The sequence below is a fragment of the Dasypus novemcinctus genome, chromosome 25 (assembly GCF_030445035.2).
Source record: "Dasypus novemcinctus isolate mDasNov1 chromosome 25, mDasNov1.1.hap2, whole genome shotgun sequence".
Classification (NCBI taxonomy): Eukaryota; Metazoa; Chordata; class Mammalia; order Cingulata; family Dasypodidae; genus Dasypus; species Dasypus novemcinctus.
The window spans coordinates 16,355,989-16,377,890 of NC_080697.1; the positions used below are offsets into that span (position 1 = coordinate 16,355,989).

Sequence of the window (21,902 nt, forward strand, 5' to 3'; positions counted from 1 at the left end):
CATCAACATTCAAAACTGATATTAAGTATTATACCTATGAAAATAGACACCTATTCTACAGCTCCAGATCAGTTACCTTTTACTTCCTGCCTTGACATATATAAAAAAACCACTTCTCCACATCTGAATACTTCTTTGCCCTTCGTAAAGGTCATAAGGTTTTTTTGCCACAGCATACCCTCAATGAATCCTGATTAACTGTACCCTCATCTTATCCATTTAACCCTCAGTTCTTCCTTACTACAGTAAACAGCAGCTATATAATCCCAAATTCTATAAATCATTTTTTATTTTCTCCTTTCTCTTACCTCCAACATCGAAGCAACCAGCAATTCCTGTTCACTCTACTTGAAACATTTGGCCACTATCTCCAGTTCCAATTACCTTCACCCTAATCCAAACTACCATCACACCTTGTACAAGGTCTACTACAATAGCCTACTCATTGGTTTCCTTAACTCCTTTGACTCCTGACTGCTCCCAACCATTCTTCAAAGAGTAGGCTATAATGCTTTACCTAAAATTATAAATCAGATGATCTCATTATTGTCAGAGGCAAACATTTGAGGTAAAATATATTAATTCTGTATGAGAACTGACTACACATTTGGGAAGGGCACATTTAACCATCCAATGGATTCACACAGATTTCCTGTGTTCTACTTACATCCATTTACTTAACTGGTACGAAAACCAGACTTCAATTATGGAACCAGCCAACACTTAGGTTTCAAATCTTCAGTTACAAAATAACTATAACAAATGGCTTATTCCAGACTATTTGTAATAACCCCTCCTTTTGCATTTTAATCATGACAGGAAAACAAAGCCAATATCAAAGTCTATTCTAAACCAAAGAAAAGTACAATGATTCTGACTTAAAGTCTGTGGCTTGATCAAAGATGGTTCCATGAATTTAAAGCTTAATCCAGTTTCATGATTTAAAATTTACTGGGATCTCTGGAGCTGGTAAAACAGAGTAAGCTCACAATAGCCTCTCAATCCAGCTAATTAAAACTAAACACTGTAGACCTAATAAACAAAGGAATTACTCATGCAAAAAATGTGTGAACAAATGTTCATGTCATCTTTATTCATAAAAGCCACAAAGTGTAAACAACCCTAATGTCTATAAGTGAATGAACGGACAGACAAAATAGTATATATATGGGCCCTGCCCTAATTAAGTGAGAGGTCCCAGAGCTCCATCCTCCACAGCTTTTAAAAAGCAGAACTAGGGAAGTGGACATAGCTCAAGTAATTGAGCTCCTGTTTCCCATATATGAGGTCCCAGGTTTGATCCCCTGGCAGAAAACTCTCTCAAAGCTACAGAAAACGGCTAAAGGCAACTTAAAAACAGTAGGATCTCTAGGCACACTTGCTTGTCCATCCCTTCAATCCACACAGGCTCTAGACAGAGCCTGCACACTGCCAGTGCAGGTCCCTGGTCCCGGGAGCAGAGTAACCCCTACTCAGGTTGTCCAGACACACATGCACCTTATTATATGCACCCTATATTTGCATGTGTGTCTGGACAACCTGAGTAGGGGCAGCAAAAAGGACTGAACCAGGACATGTGTCACAGGACTGCCATCCCAGATCTTGCCCTACACTTAGAGATGGTTCACAAAGCTCTCCTACAAAACATGGAATAGCCAAAACACAAGCTGCCTGGGGCAAAGGAGTACCAGTGGTAGAAAATACAGCGGTACCACTTGAGACTAGGAAGAAACAATGTTTCCTAAGGAAATGAGGATATCCCTATTCTTGTAACTGGAGGAATTCCTAGCAGCATGAGCTCATGCCCAGGATGAAATGCACTCAAAGTAAAAATCAAGGATGCACACATGCTAAGAATAGGGGTGGGGGTGCCTATGCTTTTGCCTCGGGTTGTTCTCTTAACTCAATGTATGGATAAGCCCCGAAGGGAAGCACTCCCCAAGGCCAGTTTGCAAAGACTGAAAGACTGGGAAATATTTTCTTATTTTTCCATTTCTGTGGGGTTTTTATTTTTGGTTGTTGTTGTTTTTTTACCTCCTGGCATTCCAGGGAATCTGTCATAATGCTAGCTGGATACAAGCTTAAGCCTCTGAATGTAAATTCCAGAGATAACTGTTTAAGTATCAAAATTTCCAGGTTAGAACACATGAAGACTATAGGAAGTGATGGCACAGGCACAGGATGATTGCTAATACATAGGCATCAAGACAAAGACCAGACCTGGGACATACCAAAAGATTTTTTAAAAAACAGTCTTAAATATGCTCAAAAAGTTAAAGGAAAATATGGACAAAGAATTAAAAGAACATTAAGAAAACAAGAGATAAACACAGAAAGAATATCAACAGAGATACGATGTTATGAAAAGGAGCCAAACAGAGGTTAAGACCATGTGTGACAGTTGGAAGAACCTAAAAAGATCACATTCTTGAACTAATCCATTCCTGTGAATGTGAGATCATTTTGACTGGACTAGGTCAGTGAGGCATGCTTCGGGTTGAGTAACCGCCCCTTTGTCAGGTCTTATATAAAGGGAGACACAGAGAGATACATACAGAGAAAGGAAGCTGCCATTTTTTATCTTGCATCACTGTGAGAGAGGGTTCAAGGATCACTAGCAGCCAAAGCTTAAGCACAAAGCTACCAAGAGGCTCGGCCCATGGAGCAGCTCAAGCTGAAGAAGACAATGCATATGCCTGAGAGCCCATATCTGAACTCAGGAAGAAAGTGGAGCAGCCGAGACAGAGAGAGGAGTTCCAGAAAGAGACAAGCCTTATACCTGGCTGGCCAGAGCTGAGCTCCAGGACACAGTAGATTCTGGAAGGAAAGGCAGGGACCTAGGCAGAGATCAGCAGTCATCTTGCTTCAACACGTGGCAGAACCCCAGCATCACCAGTTGAGGTGGGTGAGAAAGCATCTCTGATGGTGCCTCCATTTGGCTATTTCACAGCCTCAGAACTATAAACTTTTACCCCTAATAAATTTCCCATTACAAGACTCAACCCATTTCTGGTACTTTGCACCAACAACCCTGTGGCAAAGTACAACACCACAGTACCAGAAATTTAAAATTCCCTGGAGGAGTTCAACAGCAGATTGGAGCTGGAAAAAGAAAGAATGAGTACACTAGAAGATAAAGACAACTGAAATCATCTGGTATGAGGAGGTGAAAGAGGAAACAATGAAGAAAAGTGAACAGAGCCTGAAGAACATGTGAGGACACCGTCAAGCATACCAATATACACATTGTGGGAATGCCAGAAAGAGAAGAGAGAAGGGCGCAAACGGAATAAGAAAAAGATAATAATGGCTGAAAAACTGCCAGATTTAATGAAAGACATGAATATACACATCCAAAACACTCAATGAACTCCAAACAGGATAAACTCAAATTGACCCACACTGTGCCATGTCATAATCAAACTGCTGAAAGCCAAAGATATAGAGAGGATTCTGAAAGTCACGATAGAGAAGCATCATGTCACAAGGGAGCCTCAATAAGATATTAAGCTGATTTTTTACTGGAAACCATGGAGGCAAGAAAAGACAGTGGGAAGACATTTTTGAAGTGCTGAAAGCAAAAGTTTTTTAAATGCCAACTAAGAATCCTATACCCAGCAAAACTTTCTTTGATAGCATCCAGTAGGCAGCTTCCACCTCAAGGCTACCACCCACCTCAGTGAACTCCTTTGTCATCCAGTGGGTCAGAGCCCCACCCTTCTCCAAGTAGATCTGAATCATAGGCTGGGGAAAGGGAGGGACCTGAGAAAGCTGTTCCTTCCTGGTATATTCTACCACAGTCCTAGAGATAGCAGCTCTTCCCTATATCTTCTATTACTGTATTCTTTCATGTTTTTATGTTTTAATAATAACTTCCTGATAAAGCAGTGAATAATTCTTTAAATTTCCCTGTTCAAATTATGTCTTGGTTCTGCCTCCTAACCAGACCCTGAAAACTACAATTGTGTAACTCAGAGAGACTCCAGAAAAAGGGATGTTGATATGGGAGAAGCAGAAGGGTGGGGGGGTGGAGAGTGGGATATATGGGAACCTCTTATGTTTTTTAATGTAACATTTTGTGTAATCTATTTATCTTTTTTAAAAAAGGTAATAGAAAATGTTTTAAAAAAAAAAGGTGGAACAATGTGTAACAAACTACCTTAACATATTCAAACATTCTACTGTGCTCATCTAGCTAATAATATCTTTTATTAATAAACTTATATAGCCAGTTAATTCATGTACATATTTGCTTTCCATAAATAAGTTGCTATATCACCTCTTAAGAGATCCCTAAAACACCTAAACCTTTGCTTTTTGTCTTTTTTCTTTTTAAAATCAAAGTCATTTAATAAATTCTTATGATTCTGAGTGACTCCACATAGAGCATTTCCAAATGAATAAATCACCAAATAATTTCTTCGACAATTAGAATTTTCATCTGTTACATAGCTCAAAGCTTCCAATGGCTGTTGCAATGCATTTTTGGTAAATGAATATAGTTCATATTAAAAGACCTTTTTGGCACCATTAAGACTGACAAAAACAAAAAGCAAAACCTCAAGTCTATGTACACTTTTCATGTGAACTGTTCATTTTGTACTTGAATTGCAAAAAAATTTGAAATCTAAATTTATAGAGGCAATAGAAAAGTTAAAAATATTAAATATTTTCATAAACCTCAAAAAAAAAAAAAAAGAGGGAGACTCCAGATACCATCTAAATTAAACTCTTGGGGAGCAGATGTAGCTCAGTGGTTGAGTGCCTGTGTTTCATGTATGACATACTAGGTTCAATCCCTGGTACCTCCTTTAAAAAAAAAAGAGAGATACTAAATTAAACTCTTAATTTTAAAAGATAATATTAATGTCCAAAAGCCCAGAAACAGCTACATAAGCTGTAAGGGAGTAACTATGTGAGTGTGCGCAGGAGGCTGAGGTTTAAGTTGATCTCTGCCACTTCATTACCAATGGCATCGTTTGTAATCACAGGAGAAGTATGGATGCAGGGCATAAGAAACTAAGAACAAAATTGGGCACAAAGTGCTATGAGGTAGTACCCTGCAAACTGTAAAATCTGCATCCACAGACAAAAAAAAAATACATTAAGATCTGAAAGGTTGTTTTAAATACTGGCATATCTCATTTTATTGAGCTTCACTTTACTGCGCTTTGCAGATATTGTGTGTATTACAAATTGAAGGTCTGCGGCATCCCTACTCAAGCAAGTCTCTCAGTGCCATTTTTCCAACAGCATGCACTCACTTTATGTCCGGTGTCACATTCTGGTAATCCCACAATATTTCAAGACTTGTCATTATTATTATTATCTGTTATGGTGATCTGTGATCAGTGATCTTTGATGTAACTATTGTAATTGTCTTCGGACATTACAAACCACGTCCATACACAAGAAAGAAACCTTAATAAACTTGTGCATTCTGACTGCTCCACCAACTAGCTGTTCCCCGGTCTCTCTACATCTTCTTGAGCCTCCCTATTCCATGAGACACAACAATATTGAAATTAGGTCAGTTAATATCCTACAATTTAAGTGTTCAAATGAAAGAAAAAGTCAGACATCTCTCACAATAAATCAAAAGCTAGAAATGATTAAGTTTAGTGATGAAGGCAAGTCAAAAGCCAAGTCAGGCTGAGAGAGAGCCCTCTTGTGCCAGACAATTAGCCAAAGTTGTAAATAAAAAGTTATTAAAAGAAATTAAAAGTGCTACTTCAGTGATCACACAAATGATAAGAAAGTGAAAGTGTTATTGCTAATATGGAAAAAGTTTTAGTGGTCTAGATGGAAGAGCAAACCAGCCATGACATTCTCTTAAGCCAAAGCCTAATCCAAAGCAAGGCCCTAACTCTATTCAAGTCTATGAAGGCTGAGAGAGATGAAGAAGCTGCAGAAGAAGAGTTTAAAGTTACAACAGGTTAGTTTATGAGTTTTAAGAAGCGGTCTCCATAACTTAAAAAAGTGAAAAGCAAGCACTGATATAAAAGTTGCAACAAGTTATCCAAAAGATCTAACGAAGATAACTGATGAAGATGGCTACACTAAACAACAGATTTCCAGTGTAGATAAAACAGCCTTATATTTGAAGATGTCATCTAGGACTTTCATAGCTAGAGGAGATATCAAATACCTGTCTTCAAAGTGTCAAGGGCAGTTTGACTCTCTTTTAGGGGCTAATGCAGCTGGTGACTTTAAGTTGAAGTCAATGCTCATTTACCATTCTGAAAATCCCAGGTCCCTTAAGATGATGCTAAATCTCCTCTGCCTGTACCCTATAAATGGAACAACAAATCAAGCTGACAGAATATCTGTTTACAACATGATTTACATAATACTTTAAGCCTACTGTTGAAACCTACTGCTCAGACAAAAAGATTCCTTTCAAATATACTGCTCATTGATAATACACCTGAAGACCCAAGGGCTCTGATGGAAATGTACAACGAAATGAATGTTGCTTTCATGCCTGTGAACACAACATCCATTCTGCAGTCCATGCATCAAGGATTCATTTCAACTTTCAAGTCTTATTTTTGAAGACATACATTTCGTAAGGCTATTGCTGTCATTGATAGTGATTCCTCTGATGGATCTGGGCAAAGTAATTGAAAACCTTCTGGAAAGGACTCACCATTCTAGATGTCATTAAGAACATTCGTGATTCATGAGAGGAGGTCAAAATACCAACATTAACAGGAGTTTGGAAGAAGTTGATTCCAACCCTCATGGATGACTTTGAGGGGTTCAAGACTTCAGTGGAGGAAGTATTAGAAATGGAGCCTGAAGATGTGACTGAAGTGATTGAAATGCTGTAATCTCATGATAAAACTTGAAGAGATGAGGAGTTGCTTCTTATGGATGAGCAAAGAAAATGGTTTCTTGAGATGGGCATCTACTCCTGGTGAAGATCCTGTGAACATTGCTGAAATGACAACAGCTTTTATATGCACTGGGAAACAAAAAAATCCATGTGGCTCACTTTATTGTGATGTTAGCTTTATTCAAGTGGCCTGGAACCAAACCTACAATATCTCCAAGGTATGCCTATATTGATAGCTAATGACAGCCATTTGCCATAAATGCTTCATTGATTCAGGGTAAAATTAACATTCTGAATAGTTTCTCTCAGAGAAGAACTGAAGTATGAAGCCAAACTTATCAATGGACAGATCTCTCTTTGATTCCTTGATAGAATTTCATTTCTAGTGCCTGGAGAGGGAAAAAAAATAGCTAACAATTACTATAATGTCTAGATTCATACAAATACACAGAATGATCCAAAATTAACACATTTGCTGTAATAATGAGAATGGGGTTCCCAACCAAACTCAATTAGCAAAATCTTTATTCAAATAATAATGTCGTTTTTTAGGAAGCAGCTGTGGTTCAAGCATTTGAGCTCCCATTTATCATATGGAGGACCCAGTTCGATCCCTGGAACATCCTGGTATTAAAAAAAAAAAAGAAAAAAAGATGTCCCAGACCTGCTCAGTGAGGTGCAGGCCCCCTCATGGTAAGCAACATGCCAAAAAAGACAATGGCACAATTAGAGAGGAAAAAAAAAAAAAAGTCACTTTTTTAAAAAGGACACTGTCTAGAGAAAATTCTGTAATAGCTTACAGAATAATTTAAAGGTTCTAATATTATTTCAAATTGGAACAAACAAGTTTATGTTGAAGAGCTAAACCCTAGGGAGTTATCAACAGGTTATCTTTGGTATTTATGTTTAGAGAGGCATAAGAATTAGGCTATATTTTAGCCACAGAAAATTGAACAACGAGTAATGAGGTCACTCAACAAATTATGTTTAATTTTTTAAAAATGTTAACTGGTAAATAGTACAGATATTAACTTTTCTTTTTATTTACAAAGGACCAAATCCACAGTTAGAGCATCTATCTATATTATCAATAATTGTTATAGACTATAAGATTCAAATCATTCATTTTTTTAAATCATTTTTACCTTCCTATGGGTTACTCCAAGCCCCTTTCAAGTCTTCTTGTCTCATTTGTTCCAAAGGAAAATAAGATACTTTCAGAAAATTCCAGAATGCCTCTGCTATTCATACTGGCTACTAAACTATACACCAGAACCCTTGTCTAAGCCATTTCTCCTTTCATGGAACCCCCAAAATTTGTGAATCTTCTTTTTTCCCTATGATTTCTATAGGAAACTCTAAATTATCCCTACAGAGGATGTCTTTGGAGTAAAAAGACATAATAGAATACAGTCTTTAAAATTGTTGTGAGGGGGGAAATTTAAGGACATTCAGGGCATTTAATTTGAAATGTCATAATACACTTTTAAAAAAGGATACATGTTTCTAATTAATTCATTCAGAGTTCCAGTCTTCAGGTAAGTGATTTTCAATCTTACTATCTTCTTAAAGAGATTAGTACCTAAGTCTTTCTCAGCCAGGGGTCAATCTGTTGTTTATTTAACATATTTTAAAATAAAATAGGCAGGACTCTCAGAGGAGACACACAGTGCTCTGCAAATATTCAGGCAGCATTCAGCTTTGCTCTACTACTGCTTTTCTGGTTGTGATGGAAACCCAGAGGCAGACAGCCGTCAGCTAAGCTATTGACAAAGCAAATGCTGGATTTAGTGAACTTGGGAGGATACAGTTATAGACTTCACCCAGGAAGAGTGGACCTTGCTGGACATATCCCAGGGAAAAGCTGTTCAAAGATATAATGTTGGAGATTGTCAATCATCTGGGTCTCATGGGGATATCAAGTCTGCAATTCAGATATATGTTCTCAATTGGAACAAGGAAAAGGACTCTGGAAAGAAGGAATAAGATTTCTCCAAAACCAGAATTCAGACAGGGAAAGAGCCATTTAAAAACATAAGAAATACCCATATGACATATTTGCAGGCAAGACATTTGCACTATATCACTGGTAACTCACATGGCAAAGAATCCCTTGAAATGTAATGATTTGCAAGATTTCCCTCAGAGATTCAACATGACACACCATGTGTCAATTTGCAAGGGAAGGAATCCCTATTTCAGCCAACTGTTTGGAACAGACTTCAGTGACCAGTCATCTTTTACTCAACATAAGCAAATCCACACACTAGAAGTAAATCATGTGACTATCATCTTAATGATAAAGACTTTGTTCAAACCTCTAGCAACAGACAATATAATGGAACCAACGCTGGAGAGAAACTCTTTGAATGTTATCTATGTGGGAAAGTCTTCAGTAGATATTCTCATTTTAGAGAACATGAGAAGGCTCATACTGCAGAGAAACCTAATGAAAATCACTGGAGAAAGCCTTCATCCATTGTTCTGGCCTTAAATGACATGAGAGGGACTCATACTGGGGAGAAACCATATGAATGCCATCTATGTGGTAAACCCTTCGTTGAAGATTATAATCTTAGAGAACATGAGGGAACTCACACTGGAGAGAAACCTTACGAATGTCATCTTAGCGAAAATGTCTTTACTCGTTCTGCCCTGAGAAAACAGAAGAGAATTCACACTGGACAGAAACCTATGCAAATCATCTATGCGGGACGCTTTCAAATGTTGTTCTTGCCTTAGACAATATGAGAGGACTCATACTGGGAGAAACCATGACTGTCATCTACGTTGAAAAGTGTTCACAAGTTACTGCAACTTTATACAACATGAGAAGACTTATACTGGAGACAAACCCTATGAATGCCATTTATGTGGGAAAGCCTTCTTTCAATATTCTCATCTTGGACAACATGAGTGGATTTACACTTGACAGAAACCATATATGAATGTCACAAACATGAGAATTATCTTGGACAACATGAGAGGACTCAAACTAGAGGGAAACCATATGAGTGCTACATATGTTGTAAAGTCTTCAGGCAATATTCTGATCTTAGATAATATGACATCATTCATTACGAATATTCTGAATAGAGAAGAGATTTCAGCCATAGAATTAACCTTTAACATACCAGAGGACTCACACTGAAGAAACACTGTTATCAACATGGAAGAGCTTCTCTTCATCCTTATACTTCAAACAATCTAAGCAAATTCACAATGAAAGGAATCCTTACAAATGTTACCTATGTAGCAAAGTCTTCTGCTGATGGTCTAATGATATGCAACGTGAGTGAATTCACAATATCAATGTAACAGAAGTGGAACAAAATTCACCCAGCACTCCTCAAGTGATAACTCAGAGAAATAACATGGGAAAGAAATTCTGAGTTTGTAGTAAGTGCAGGAATATCTTAGTTTATAATTTATCATTTATATTGCATTAACTACACAGGAAAGAAACACTAGGTCTGTGATCAGTGTATATAACCATTTTGCCAAGCATCGACCTTGGTGTGCAAAATAAAATTCAGGGTAGGTATAACCACTAAAACAAAAAATAAGCAGGGAAAGTCATTACTAGTAGGACCAAGTCCCTACAGGAAGTACCTTATATTTCATATTGGAAAAGTTATTCACTGAAAATGAGAAATCGTTTAAAAAGCAGCACTTACAGAGCATGTAAGAATTCACACTATGTAAATTAAATATGTAAAACACTCTTGGGGTTATATATGAAGGAAAGTCTTCAGTGAGCAGGGAAGGTGGACTTCTCTCACCAATATAGACTCATCATGCATAATGTTGAAAGACTAAATGCTTTACCCTAAATAGTGACCAAGGAAAAGATGTCCTCTCTCACTGTAGAACAGTAAAAAAAAAAAAAAGCATAAATCTTGGTAAAGGAAAAGAAAACTATATTTATTTTAGAGGATATGACTGGGTATGTAAAAACCACCATTAAGCTAATAATATTTATTTAGAATAGTAACTTTAGGAGATCACAGTGTGTAAAATAAAAATAAAATTCAATGTTACTTCTATATACTAGCATGAACAAATGTAAAAGAAGCATTTACAACCCATCAAAACATAAGATACAGGAATGGTTTGTTCTGGCTAAAGAATGGTTTTAAATGAAGATGTATAAACCTCTACACTGACAATTAAAATATGACTTAAACTACGAGTATTAAAAACTCCAGTTGGGGAAGTGGGTGTGGCTCAAGCGACTGAGCTCCAGCCTACCACATGGGAGGCCCCTGGTTCGATTCTGGTGCCTCCTAAAGAAGACAGCAGCCTGGCGTGATGGACAGGTGCAGCAAGCTGATGCAATAAGAAACAGAAGAAGAAAAACATAATAAGAGACACAAGAAAGTAGGGAACGGAGGTTCCTGGTGCCTCCTAAAGAAGATGAGCAAAACAGCAAGCTGATGTGATGGGCAGGCGTGGCAAGCTGATGCAACAAGAGACACAAGAAGAAAAACACAATGAGAGACACAATGAAGCAGGGAACAGAGGTGGCTCAAGAGATTAGGAGCCTCCCTCCCATACTGAGGGTCCCAGGTTTGGTTCTCAGTGCCTCCTAAAGAAACAAGGAAGACCAATAGCCACAGCAAGTGCAAACAATGAGGCGGTGGGGAGAAATAAATAACATAAATCTTAAAAAAAAAAATTCAGTTGTATGAAATAATTTTCCTTTATATAAATGAGAAAAATGGTTTGATGTAATATGAAAGTGTTTTTATTGTGAATAAAAAAGTAGGCACATTCAAAATAAACAGATAAAAACACAGCACGCCTGGTGGTAGGTGGTAGATTCTTAAACCTTACACCAAAAGCACAAACAACAAAAGAAAACATGGATAAATGGGACCTCCTCAAACTTAAACATTTCCATGATTCAAAGGACTTCATCAGGAAGGTGAAAAGGCAGCCCAGTAGATGGGAGAAAATATTTGCAAACCACTTATCCAATAAGGGTTTGATTTTTGTTCTATACAAAGAGATCATACAACTCAACAATAAAAGAACAAGCAATCCAATTAAAAACAGACATTTTTAATAAAATAGACATTTTAAATAAAATAAATAAAAATAATAGAAATTTTCCAAAGAGGAAATACAAATGGCCAAAAAGCACATGAAAAAATGTTCCATATCACAAGCTATTAGGGAAATGCAAATTAAAACAACAGTGAGATATCATCTAACACCACATAGAATAGTCATTTTTTAAAAACAGACAATAAGAACTGGAGAGGATGTGGAGAAATAGAAACACTCCTTCACTGTTGGTGGGAGTGTAAAATGGTGCAGCCTCTGTGGAAAACAGTTTGGCAGCTCCTCAGTAACCTAAATATAGAACTGCCATATGATTCAGCAATTCCTCTACTAGGAATATATCCAGAAGAACTAAAAACTATGACACGAACAGACATCTGCACACCAGTGTCCATAGCAGTGTTATTCACAATTGCCAAAAGATGGAAACAACTCAAGTGTCCATCCACCAATGAATGGATAAACAAAATGTGGTATATACGTACAATGAAATACTACGCTGCAATAAGAAGAAATGAAATTGGGACATATGTAATAACATGGATGAATCTTGAGACATTATACTAAGCAAAGTAAGCCAGACACAGAAGGACAAATATTGCATGGTCTCATTAATATGAACTAAATACAAATAATAAACATATGGAATTAAAACCTAGAGTATAGGTTATAAGGAGATAAGAGTAGGGTTGAGAAGAACTATGGATGCTTAATGTACGTGGAAGTTTTAATTAACTTGACTGTAAAAGTGTGGAGATGGACAGAGTTGATAATAACACATTATAGTGAGTAACAACTGGTTAATAAATGGGATTGTGACTAAAAAGGTAGTCTGGAGAAGTAAATGTCAATAGAAAGAAAGCTAAAGAATAATCTAGGGACTGAATAACAGTGAACCCAGAAGTGGTTGAGAATTGGGATTAAGAGTACAAATGCAAGAGAGTTCTTCTGTTAGCTAGAGCAGATGTATGTCACTATTGCAGGGTGATGGGAATATGGAGGAACATGGGAAAACTACAATTGGTGTGACCTATAGACTGTGGTTAACAGCAATACTATAATATTCTTGCATTAATATCAAACTATACTGTGTTGATAATGGAGGTGTATGGAAAAAGTGTGACAAATGTATGCTATGGACCATGATTGGTGGTAATACTCTGATGATATTATCCCATAATTTGTAACAAATGTTCCACCAAGGTGTGGAGTTGTACAGGAAATCTACACATCTGTATGATTGTTTTGCAAGTTCACAATATCTGTAACAAAAATACATTTTAAAAAAATAGTATGAGTTGGGGGAAAAATACCAAATGTAAGATAAGGAATATAGTTGGTAATATTTTGACAATGCTCTTGCATAGTTTGTAACAAATGTTTTGCACCAATGCAAAGAGTTGGTGGAGGGGTGATGTACGAGACCCCTATGTGATGTTATGTATGTTTATTTTGTAAGCTTACAATCTTTACTACACATTCATTGTTTATGTGTGTTCATGTATGAATGATACACTTCAACAAAATTAAAAATTAAAAAAACATAGCATGGATTAATCAAAACAAAAGAAGAATTTTCAAAATATGGAAGCAGAGGGATACATGCAAAGGGAGAAGAGTTGAAAGCCATGTATCAAGGTTCGAGGAACAAAAATAAAACAGAAGCAGCACATCTTCAATATGCACAGTACTGGCTTTTACTCTGTTATTTTTACTGAAATCTTTAAAGATTATAAGGCTACTATTTGACACAGCATTGCAGAAAGAATTGTAATTATATTTTATTTTTTAATATTTATTTTTAAAAGATACATAGATCATACAATGTAACTACATTTTGAATGTAACCTTTCAGCCATTGATAACTTCATATATTTATTAGTAAGTATATTTTCATTTGATAATATCATATATTCATTGACAAGAAGATTTTCAGTATTTGCTATGTGCCAAACACTTGTGGGTGGGGATCACTGCACTCATAGAACTATTTTAATAAAGGCTATTATGATTTTTTAAATCACAAAATATACACAGAAGTGCTAGGAAGAAAAGAGCACAGAACACTATGATATACTAAAATAAGAAGATGTGACTAAGCCTGGAAGGTCAGCCAAGGTTTCTCTCAAAAAAAGATATTCAGAGACCTGAAAGATAAATAAGAGTTGGGGAACGGGTGTTGATCGGTGGTTTGAGGGTCTGCTTCCCATGCATAAGGTCCTGGGTTCAATCCCCGGTACCTTCTTCTAAAACCAAACAAACAGGGAAGCAGACTTGGCCCAATGGATAGGGCGTCCGCCTACCATAAGAGAGGTCCGCGGTTCAAATCCTGGGCCTCCTTGACCCGTGTGGAGCTGGCCCATGTGCAGTGCTGATGTGCGCAAGGAGAGCTGTGCCACGCAGGAATATCCCCCATGTAAGGGAGCCCCATGCGCAAGGAGTGTGCCCCATAAGGAGAGCCGCCCAGCACGAAAAAAAGTGCAGCCTGCCAAGGAATGACGCTGCACACATGGAGAGCTGACACAAGAAGAAGAAACACAGATTCCCAGTGCCACTGATAAGGATAGAAGTGGTCACAGAAGAACACACAGTGAATGGACAAAGAAAGCAGACAACTGGTGGGTGGGGGAGAAGGGGAGAGAAATAAAAACAAACAATAAACATGATCCTTAGGGAGTGGATGTAGCTCAATAGTTGAGCGCCTGCCTCCCCCATGAGGTAGTATCTCCTTTAAAAAAAAAAAGATAAATAAGAGTTAATTGTCAAACAACTGAAGGAAAACACATTCCTTATTAAGGAGTCAGAATGTGCAAAGGGTGAGATAGGAAGTAACTTCCCTGCAGTTTCAGTAATTGACAAAGCTAAGGGAATGGGCAAAACTGGACTTAAGTTAAAAGACAAGGTAACCAGAAAAAAACACAAAAAACTTAGGAGAGTTCAGCAAGGTAGAAAGAAAGGTAGGAATGTTTGTGGTATCAAAGTTAACAAAAGACAGAGCTGTGTTAAATAATGCTGAGAGGTTAAGGTAAGACTTAAAAGTCTAGTCTGTTACTGGGGACTTGAGTTGTTTCATGGTCACACAACTGCACAACCATAACAACATGGTCTAACCAGGAATAACTACATGTAAATTGTTATCACAAACTGAAGCCAGCAGCAATTTCCGATGAAATACAATCCCGCTACTTTTTTTAAGCACTTCATTTTTGACCTTGTTCTTTATTTCTTCACTATTTTTCTTCTTGCCTGCTCCTTGGAAATGATGATAAGTTTATTTTTTATTTTTTTTAAAGATTTATTTATTTAATTTACTCCCCTCCCCCGGTTGTCTGTTCTCTGTGTCTATTTGCTCCATCTTGTTTCTTTGTCCGCTTCTGTTGTCGTCAGCGGCGTGGGAAGTGTGGGCGGCACCATTCCTGGGCAGGCTGCACTTTCTCTCGCCCTGGGCGGCTCTCCTTATGGGGCGCACTCCTTGTGCGTGGGGCTCCCCTACGCGGGGGACACCCCTGTGTGGTGCGGGACTCCTTGCGCGCATCAGCACTGCGCGTGGGCCAGCTCCACACGGGTCAAGGAGGCCCGGGGTTTGAACCGCGTACCTCCCATGTGGTAGACGGATGGCCTAACCACCGGGCCAAGTCCGTTTCCCAGATAAGTTTAAAATCACAAAGCCTTACTGTGTTATAGCTGCATAATACTACAGTTAACATTTAGACCTGAAGAGACTCATGTAGTCTGACCCCAGACCCCAGATTCCCGGTGTATTTACTTAGTGTATCAAAAGTCTAATTAACGAAAGAAATGAAATCACTTGCTTCATTCTTATTCTTTGAGAACCAACAGTATTATAAAAAGACATTGGTTTACCTTAGCAGAATTTGTTCCTCAGAGTTCCAAAATTACTATCTTATTCTCCTACAGCTCTGTACAAACTGATCTGTGATTAAATGGGTACTGTGCTTTAATTAATCCTAATATAATAAATTTAATCCAATTCAAATAAAAATTCAGAATTACAAAGTCAGTCAAGGGTGACTAAAATCTAGCATAATTTACAATAGATGCTTTTAAAAGTTAATTCTTTAAATACATTTTAATGTTTTAATTTACAAATATTTACATATAATTTTTAAGAGGCATACATTATACAAATTGAGTATCCTACCTGACAGTTTACTGGTTCATATTATTATACCAAAAATCTAATTTATTCAAAGCCTATTGAAGTTTGGACATAAATTTTTTTTAAATGTTTTTAACTGCTTTAGAAAAGAAGGGCCACCAAAAAAATTCAAATTGAATTTCATACTAATGAAAAACACTACGAATTAAAATCTAGAACATAGAATGACTATCAAAAAATAAACTGGAGTCTATTTACAAATATTTGGGTGTAGCTTGAGGTTTCTCAACAGGAACACTACTAGCTCACCAATTCTTCAATGTGAAGGACTGTCCAACACATTGCAAGATATTTAGCATCCCTGTTACCTGTCCATTAAATGCCATAGTGTTCTCCCTTCCCCAGCCACTGTGAAAATCAAAAATACACCCCAGGGAGCAGATGTGCCTCAAGCAGTTGCGCACCCACCTCCCACATGGGAGGTCCTGGGTTCAGTTCCCAGTGCCTCCTGAAAAAACAAAAACAAACAACATGAAAAACAAATGAAAAAGTCAACTCCGTAAAGTTGATGTGGCTCAGTGGTTGCGTACCGGCTTCCCACATACAAGGTCCTGGGTTCACTTCCCAGACCCTGGTACTCAAAAAAAAAAAAGAAAGATAAGAAAAATATATCTATATCCCAAATTCAGAACTCCCCCCCAGGGCAATTACAATATCACCCCCAGCTAAGAACCACCATTGGCAGTTTTAAAGCACTGCGACTTTTTCTAGCTCATAGAAAATCTCTTTAAAAAGGACTCCCACATTTCTGTCTTAATAAACAAAGCATACTTAAAATAATTTTAAAATTCCTTGATGACAGAGGGTCTTGATTATGAACAGGAACTATGTGCTAATGTAATATAATAAGGTTCTTAGAAATTAAAGTGTATGATTTCATTGGCCCCATACTGACTGACCACAGGCTATTACATTTTGAACATTATCTGCTTTACTTATCTCTTCCACTTTATCCTTTTTGGTCAAGGTCACGTCTTTCTAGACTGTTTGTATACCTTTAACAACCTCCCTTCACTAGAGCACTTTTTAGGTGCTAAGGACCAAGCTTATTAAATCAAAAGCTGGAATTGATAGATGAAGACTTGAAGATGGCTCCAGACCTTCCCTAAGAACTTAAAGTGCATAGAGACAACTACCTTCCTTCTCACTAATAACTTTTTTTTTACTTACTTTTCATTTTGCAACTTTGCTATGACTCAGAACTCCAAAGATATGACAGCTGAATAAATCAGAAATTAACAAAGCACTTATTACTAAACAATCAGTCTAAAGACTAAAATACACTTCTACTATATACTACCAAGTACTCTAATCAAGTATTCTTGTTCTTACTGATAATGTTTAAATAACTCACCTGATTTCTTTTAGTCCTTCTCTCTGGATAACTTGAAGAATTTCTTTATGACTCATGGGTGTATTGGGATATTTTTCTAAGACCTGAGAAATAAATATAATAAATTATTTATTCTTATTTTATTCTCTTATAATTATATACAATTATATCTCATACTCTTATTATACTTTTATCCAATAATTACATCCAGCACATTCATATTAAGAGACTTTATCTACAGTAAGAAAAGGGAAAAATTAACAAATATAAATGCCCTCAGGCACAAACAATAAGACAAAACCTGAAGCAATAATGGATCTACAGGCTAAGATTAATAAGTCAATCATTCATTAAACATATTAAATTATGTTTATTTTCTGCCTCTGCCTCCACACTCCACCCCTAGCAGTGACTTACTGTAAACATCTTAGAGATTACTCATCTTTGTAATTCCAGCTGTGCCTACAGAGAATGGATGCCCAAAAATTGTTAACCAAAACAAATGAATAATAAGGTTATAATGAAATTAAAATGGTATCTGTGCTCTGGTTTTGGACAGAATGCATGAAGCAGCTGAAGACTGAAAATGGCAGAAGGTGCTTGGTGGTAGAAACCACAACTCTAAGTACCACTGAAAAACAATGGAGTTTCCCGGTTTTGTTTCCTCTGGTATCTCCGGGCCTGGACTCAAACGTGGTCCCAAACCTGGAACTGCAGCTAAGCACAGACCAAAGAGCTCCAGGAGAATTCCTCTCTTTCTGGTCTGAGAAGCAGGAATAGGAGCCCTTAAGGGAGAAGGGAAAATACCCTGGGTTTTTACCCCATTTTCGCTACCCTAGGCAGTCCTGTGCCAGTTGTTGTGGCACTGATATGAGCAATGGTTGGATAGGTACCTACAACTCTAAGAAAGAAGAAACTTTATGACAAGCGAAACCAAGGTCCTGCAAGTAGAGAAGATATCCTCATAGCTTATATTCTTTATCACCCTGGTACTTGGTATTGAAGGCAGATGCAGTCACAGAAAGTATAGGGCAAAGCAGAGAAATTAAAACCCCAGGTTTCCTATCCAGAAGACAAGAAAGAGGGGAGCCAAAAAATGTCAGGGAAATTGCAAAGAAAAAGGAGATCAAGAAAATACCATAAAATTCTCTAAAAACTCTTGGGCTTACCCCTAAATTGAAAAATGTATATTCAACCCTAAATAACAAGTTATCCAGTAGATCAATGTCCAAGTGCCAAACTAGCCAATGGTGGCATACATGCAAGACAGATGCATACAGCTGTGCAAAGACTTTTAAAACTGAACTGTCACTGGAATTTTAGTGCATAGAAATGTGGAAGAACTTGTAACCTGAACTAGCCTAAACAATCCTTCTCTTCCACCTCTATCCCCAAAAATCAACATTCTCCATAGGATTTAAACTAGACCCAGAGTATTAGGACATAGTATCAAAATGTCAACATACAATCCAAAATCACCCATTATACAAGGAATCAGGAGACTCCTTGGGAAAAGACAATCAACAGATAACAACCCCAGAGACAGAAACAAAAACAAAAGTTGGGGGCGGGGGGGGGGGGGTTTAAACTGAATTGCTGTAAGACAGGAGGGTCTCAGAAATGAAAAGTATACAGAAAACAGGGCAATAAGTGAGGGAGAGACCTATTCTGGAAGATGTACTAATAAGATTGGCAAATACCAAAGATAAAGAGAGAATTCTGAAAGCAGTAAGAAAAAAGTGATCTAACACATACAAGGGATCCTCAATAAGATGAGCGGCCAATTTCTCATCAGAAACCATGGAGGCAAGTAGGTAGTGGTATGATGTATTTAAGATACTGAAAAACAAAAATTGCCAGTCAAAAATACTTAATCTGGCAAAACTGTCCTTCAAAAATGAGGAAGAGGGAAGTGGATGTGGCTCAAGAGACTGGGTTCCTGTCTAACATATGGGAGGTCCAGGGTCCGATTCCCGGGGCCCCCTGGTGAAGGCAAGCTGGCCCGCGCAGAGTGCTGGCCCACGCAGAGAGTTGGTGCAGCAAAATGAGACAACAAAAAGAGACACAGAGGAGAGACAATAAGAGACACAAGCAGACCAGGGAACTGAGGTGATGCAAGCAATTGAGCATGTTTCTCCCACTCTGGAAGGCCCCAGGATTGGTTCCCAGCGCTGCCTAAAGACAAGCAGACACAGAAGAACATACAGCAAATGGACACAGTGAGCAGAAACAACAAGGGGGGTGGATAAATAAATAAATGAGTATTTGGGGGAAAAAAACAAGGGAGAGTTTAAAATATTCATAGTTGAGAGAGTTCATCAACAAGAGACCTGCCTTACAAAAATTACTAAAGGGAGTTCTGCAGGCTGAAAGGAAAAGACAAGAGAGACTGGCTTGGACTAGTGTTCAGAAATAAAGATCACTAGCAAGAATAAGGAAAATGGTAAATGCAGTACCCTACAGTACTTGTACCCTCAATATTAACTCTACTCTTTAATGCCTATGAAAGTCAGAATACAATTGAACAAGAAAAAGGCATATTTTCTGATAATGGAGATGCAAAATATAAACTGGTAAAAGTGGGACAAAAACTATATAAAGAGGGGAAACAGAGGGATATGGGAGCAGTGAACATAAATGCTACTGAAGCTGAGATGGAATCTTTTCAAATCGGTAGGATATAGAGGTAGGGGGGTATGTGGTATAAACCTCAGGGTAATGACAAAGAAAGTACTTAAAAAATATACAGAAATAGAAATGAGAAAGGCATCATCAGTCAGATACATCACAAAAGATCAACTGTACAGAAAAGGAGGTTGTAATAAAGGAAAAGAGAGCCAAAGGAAAATATGACATATAAAAACCAAAGAAGAAAATGGCTAAAAAAGTAGGCACTACCTTTACAATAGTAACTAGGAACAACTACATGGCAACAAATTAGAAAACCTAGATGAAACGGACAAATTCCTTAAAACACACAAAAAAACCTACACTCACTCTAGAATAGAAGACCTCACCAGAAAAAGTACAAGACATTGAATCAGTCATCAAAAACCTCCCAACAAAGAAAAGGCCAGGACAAGATGGCTTCACAGGTGAATTCTACCTATCATTCCAAACACTAATACCAATCCTGCTCAAACTCTTCCAAGAAACTGCAGAGGAGGAAACACTATGTAACACATTCTATGAGGCCAATATCACCCTAATACCAAAGCTAGAAAAAGATAATACAAGAAAAGAAAATTACAGATTACTCTGATAATTACAGATGGAAAAATCCTCAACAATATACTTGCAAATCAAATCCAAAAGCACATTAAAAGACTTATACACCATGAACAGGTGCTTTATCCCAGGTATGGAAAGGTGGTTCAACATTAAAAAATCAATTAATGTAATACACCACACTAACCAAACAAACGGAAAAAACACTCATGATCATTTCCATTGATGTAGAAAAGGCATCTGACAAAATCCAGCAGCCTTTCTTGATGAAAGCACTTAGAAAAACAGTATAGAAGGAAACTTCCTCAACATGATAAAGAGTATATATGTATATACATATAATGGGATACCACTCAGCTGTAAGAAGGAATGAAGTACTGACATGTGACAATATGTATAAATCTTGAAGAGCTTATGTTGGGTGAATTAAGTTGGACAACTATTTCATGACTTCACTGACAGGACCTAAGCCTACTGAGCAGACTCAGAGAGCTTGAGTCTAAAAGACAGGTCATCAAGAGACAGAAAGGAAGCACAGTGTGGTGAGCTAATGCTCAATAGGGACAAAACCCACGATAAAATGGAAAGGGGTGGTTTGGCAGTGGAGGGGGCTGGTGGTGGTACAGGGACAGGAGTGGGGCTAACAATGCTGGAAAGTGAGGATCGCATTGGTGGGATGGGCCACCCATAGAACTGAGGGGGGTACTAAAGGAAGGAACAGGTGGACTCTGGGGATTTGTAGGACTGTGGTCAAAACTCCAATGGTGGGACTGCTGTGTGAGTTTTTTGGCAAATATGGTAGAGAAGGGTCACTGGTGCAGGGCATGGGTGATGGGGGGATATGTGGGAAAGGGTGTACCTGGGGCATTTTATACGGAATATGAATGTGTTCATCTTGGCACAGGCAGTTATCTTAGTGGATGGAGACCCACACAATAAATAAGAAAATATTAAATTTCCATCCTGCTATGTTCTCAAACAGAGGGACAAGAACTTCTTTTCTTAAGTACATAGGCAGCTCCTAATAAAAGAAAACAGGCCAGTATGTCATGCCCTCAACATTAATGCATGAAATTATGAACCTTATTCTTCAAAAATTGATACTTAGTGGTTGCCATATGTTCTGACAGGAGGAGGAGGAGAAGGGAAGAATTGGTAGAATCTAGGGCATTTTGGGGGCATTAGAATTGTTCTGCATGATCTTGCAATGACAGTTACAGGACATTATACATTTTGTAGGAACCTATAAAAGTATA

General features: G+C 37.7%; 1 protein-coding gene across 1 annotated transcript in view; it reads right to left on the minus strand.

The window, feature by feature from the left end:
* Positions 1 to 21,902, minus strand: part of ASXL2 (ASXL transcriptional regulator 2) — a 185,251-nt gene that overhangs the window by 106,951 nt on the left and 56,398 nt on the right. The window contains exon 2 of the mRNA XM_058287729.2: positions 17,440 to 17,522. Within this exon, the coding sequence (XP_058143712.1) occupies positions 17,440 to 17,522 (83 nt within the window). The remainder of the gene's footprint in view (positions 1 to 17,439; positions 17,523 to 21,902) is intronic.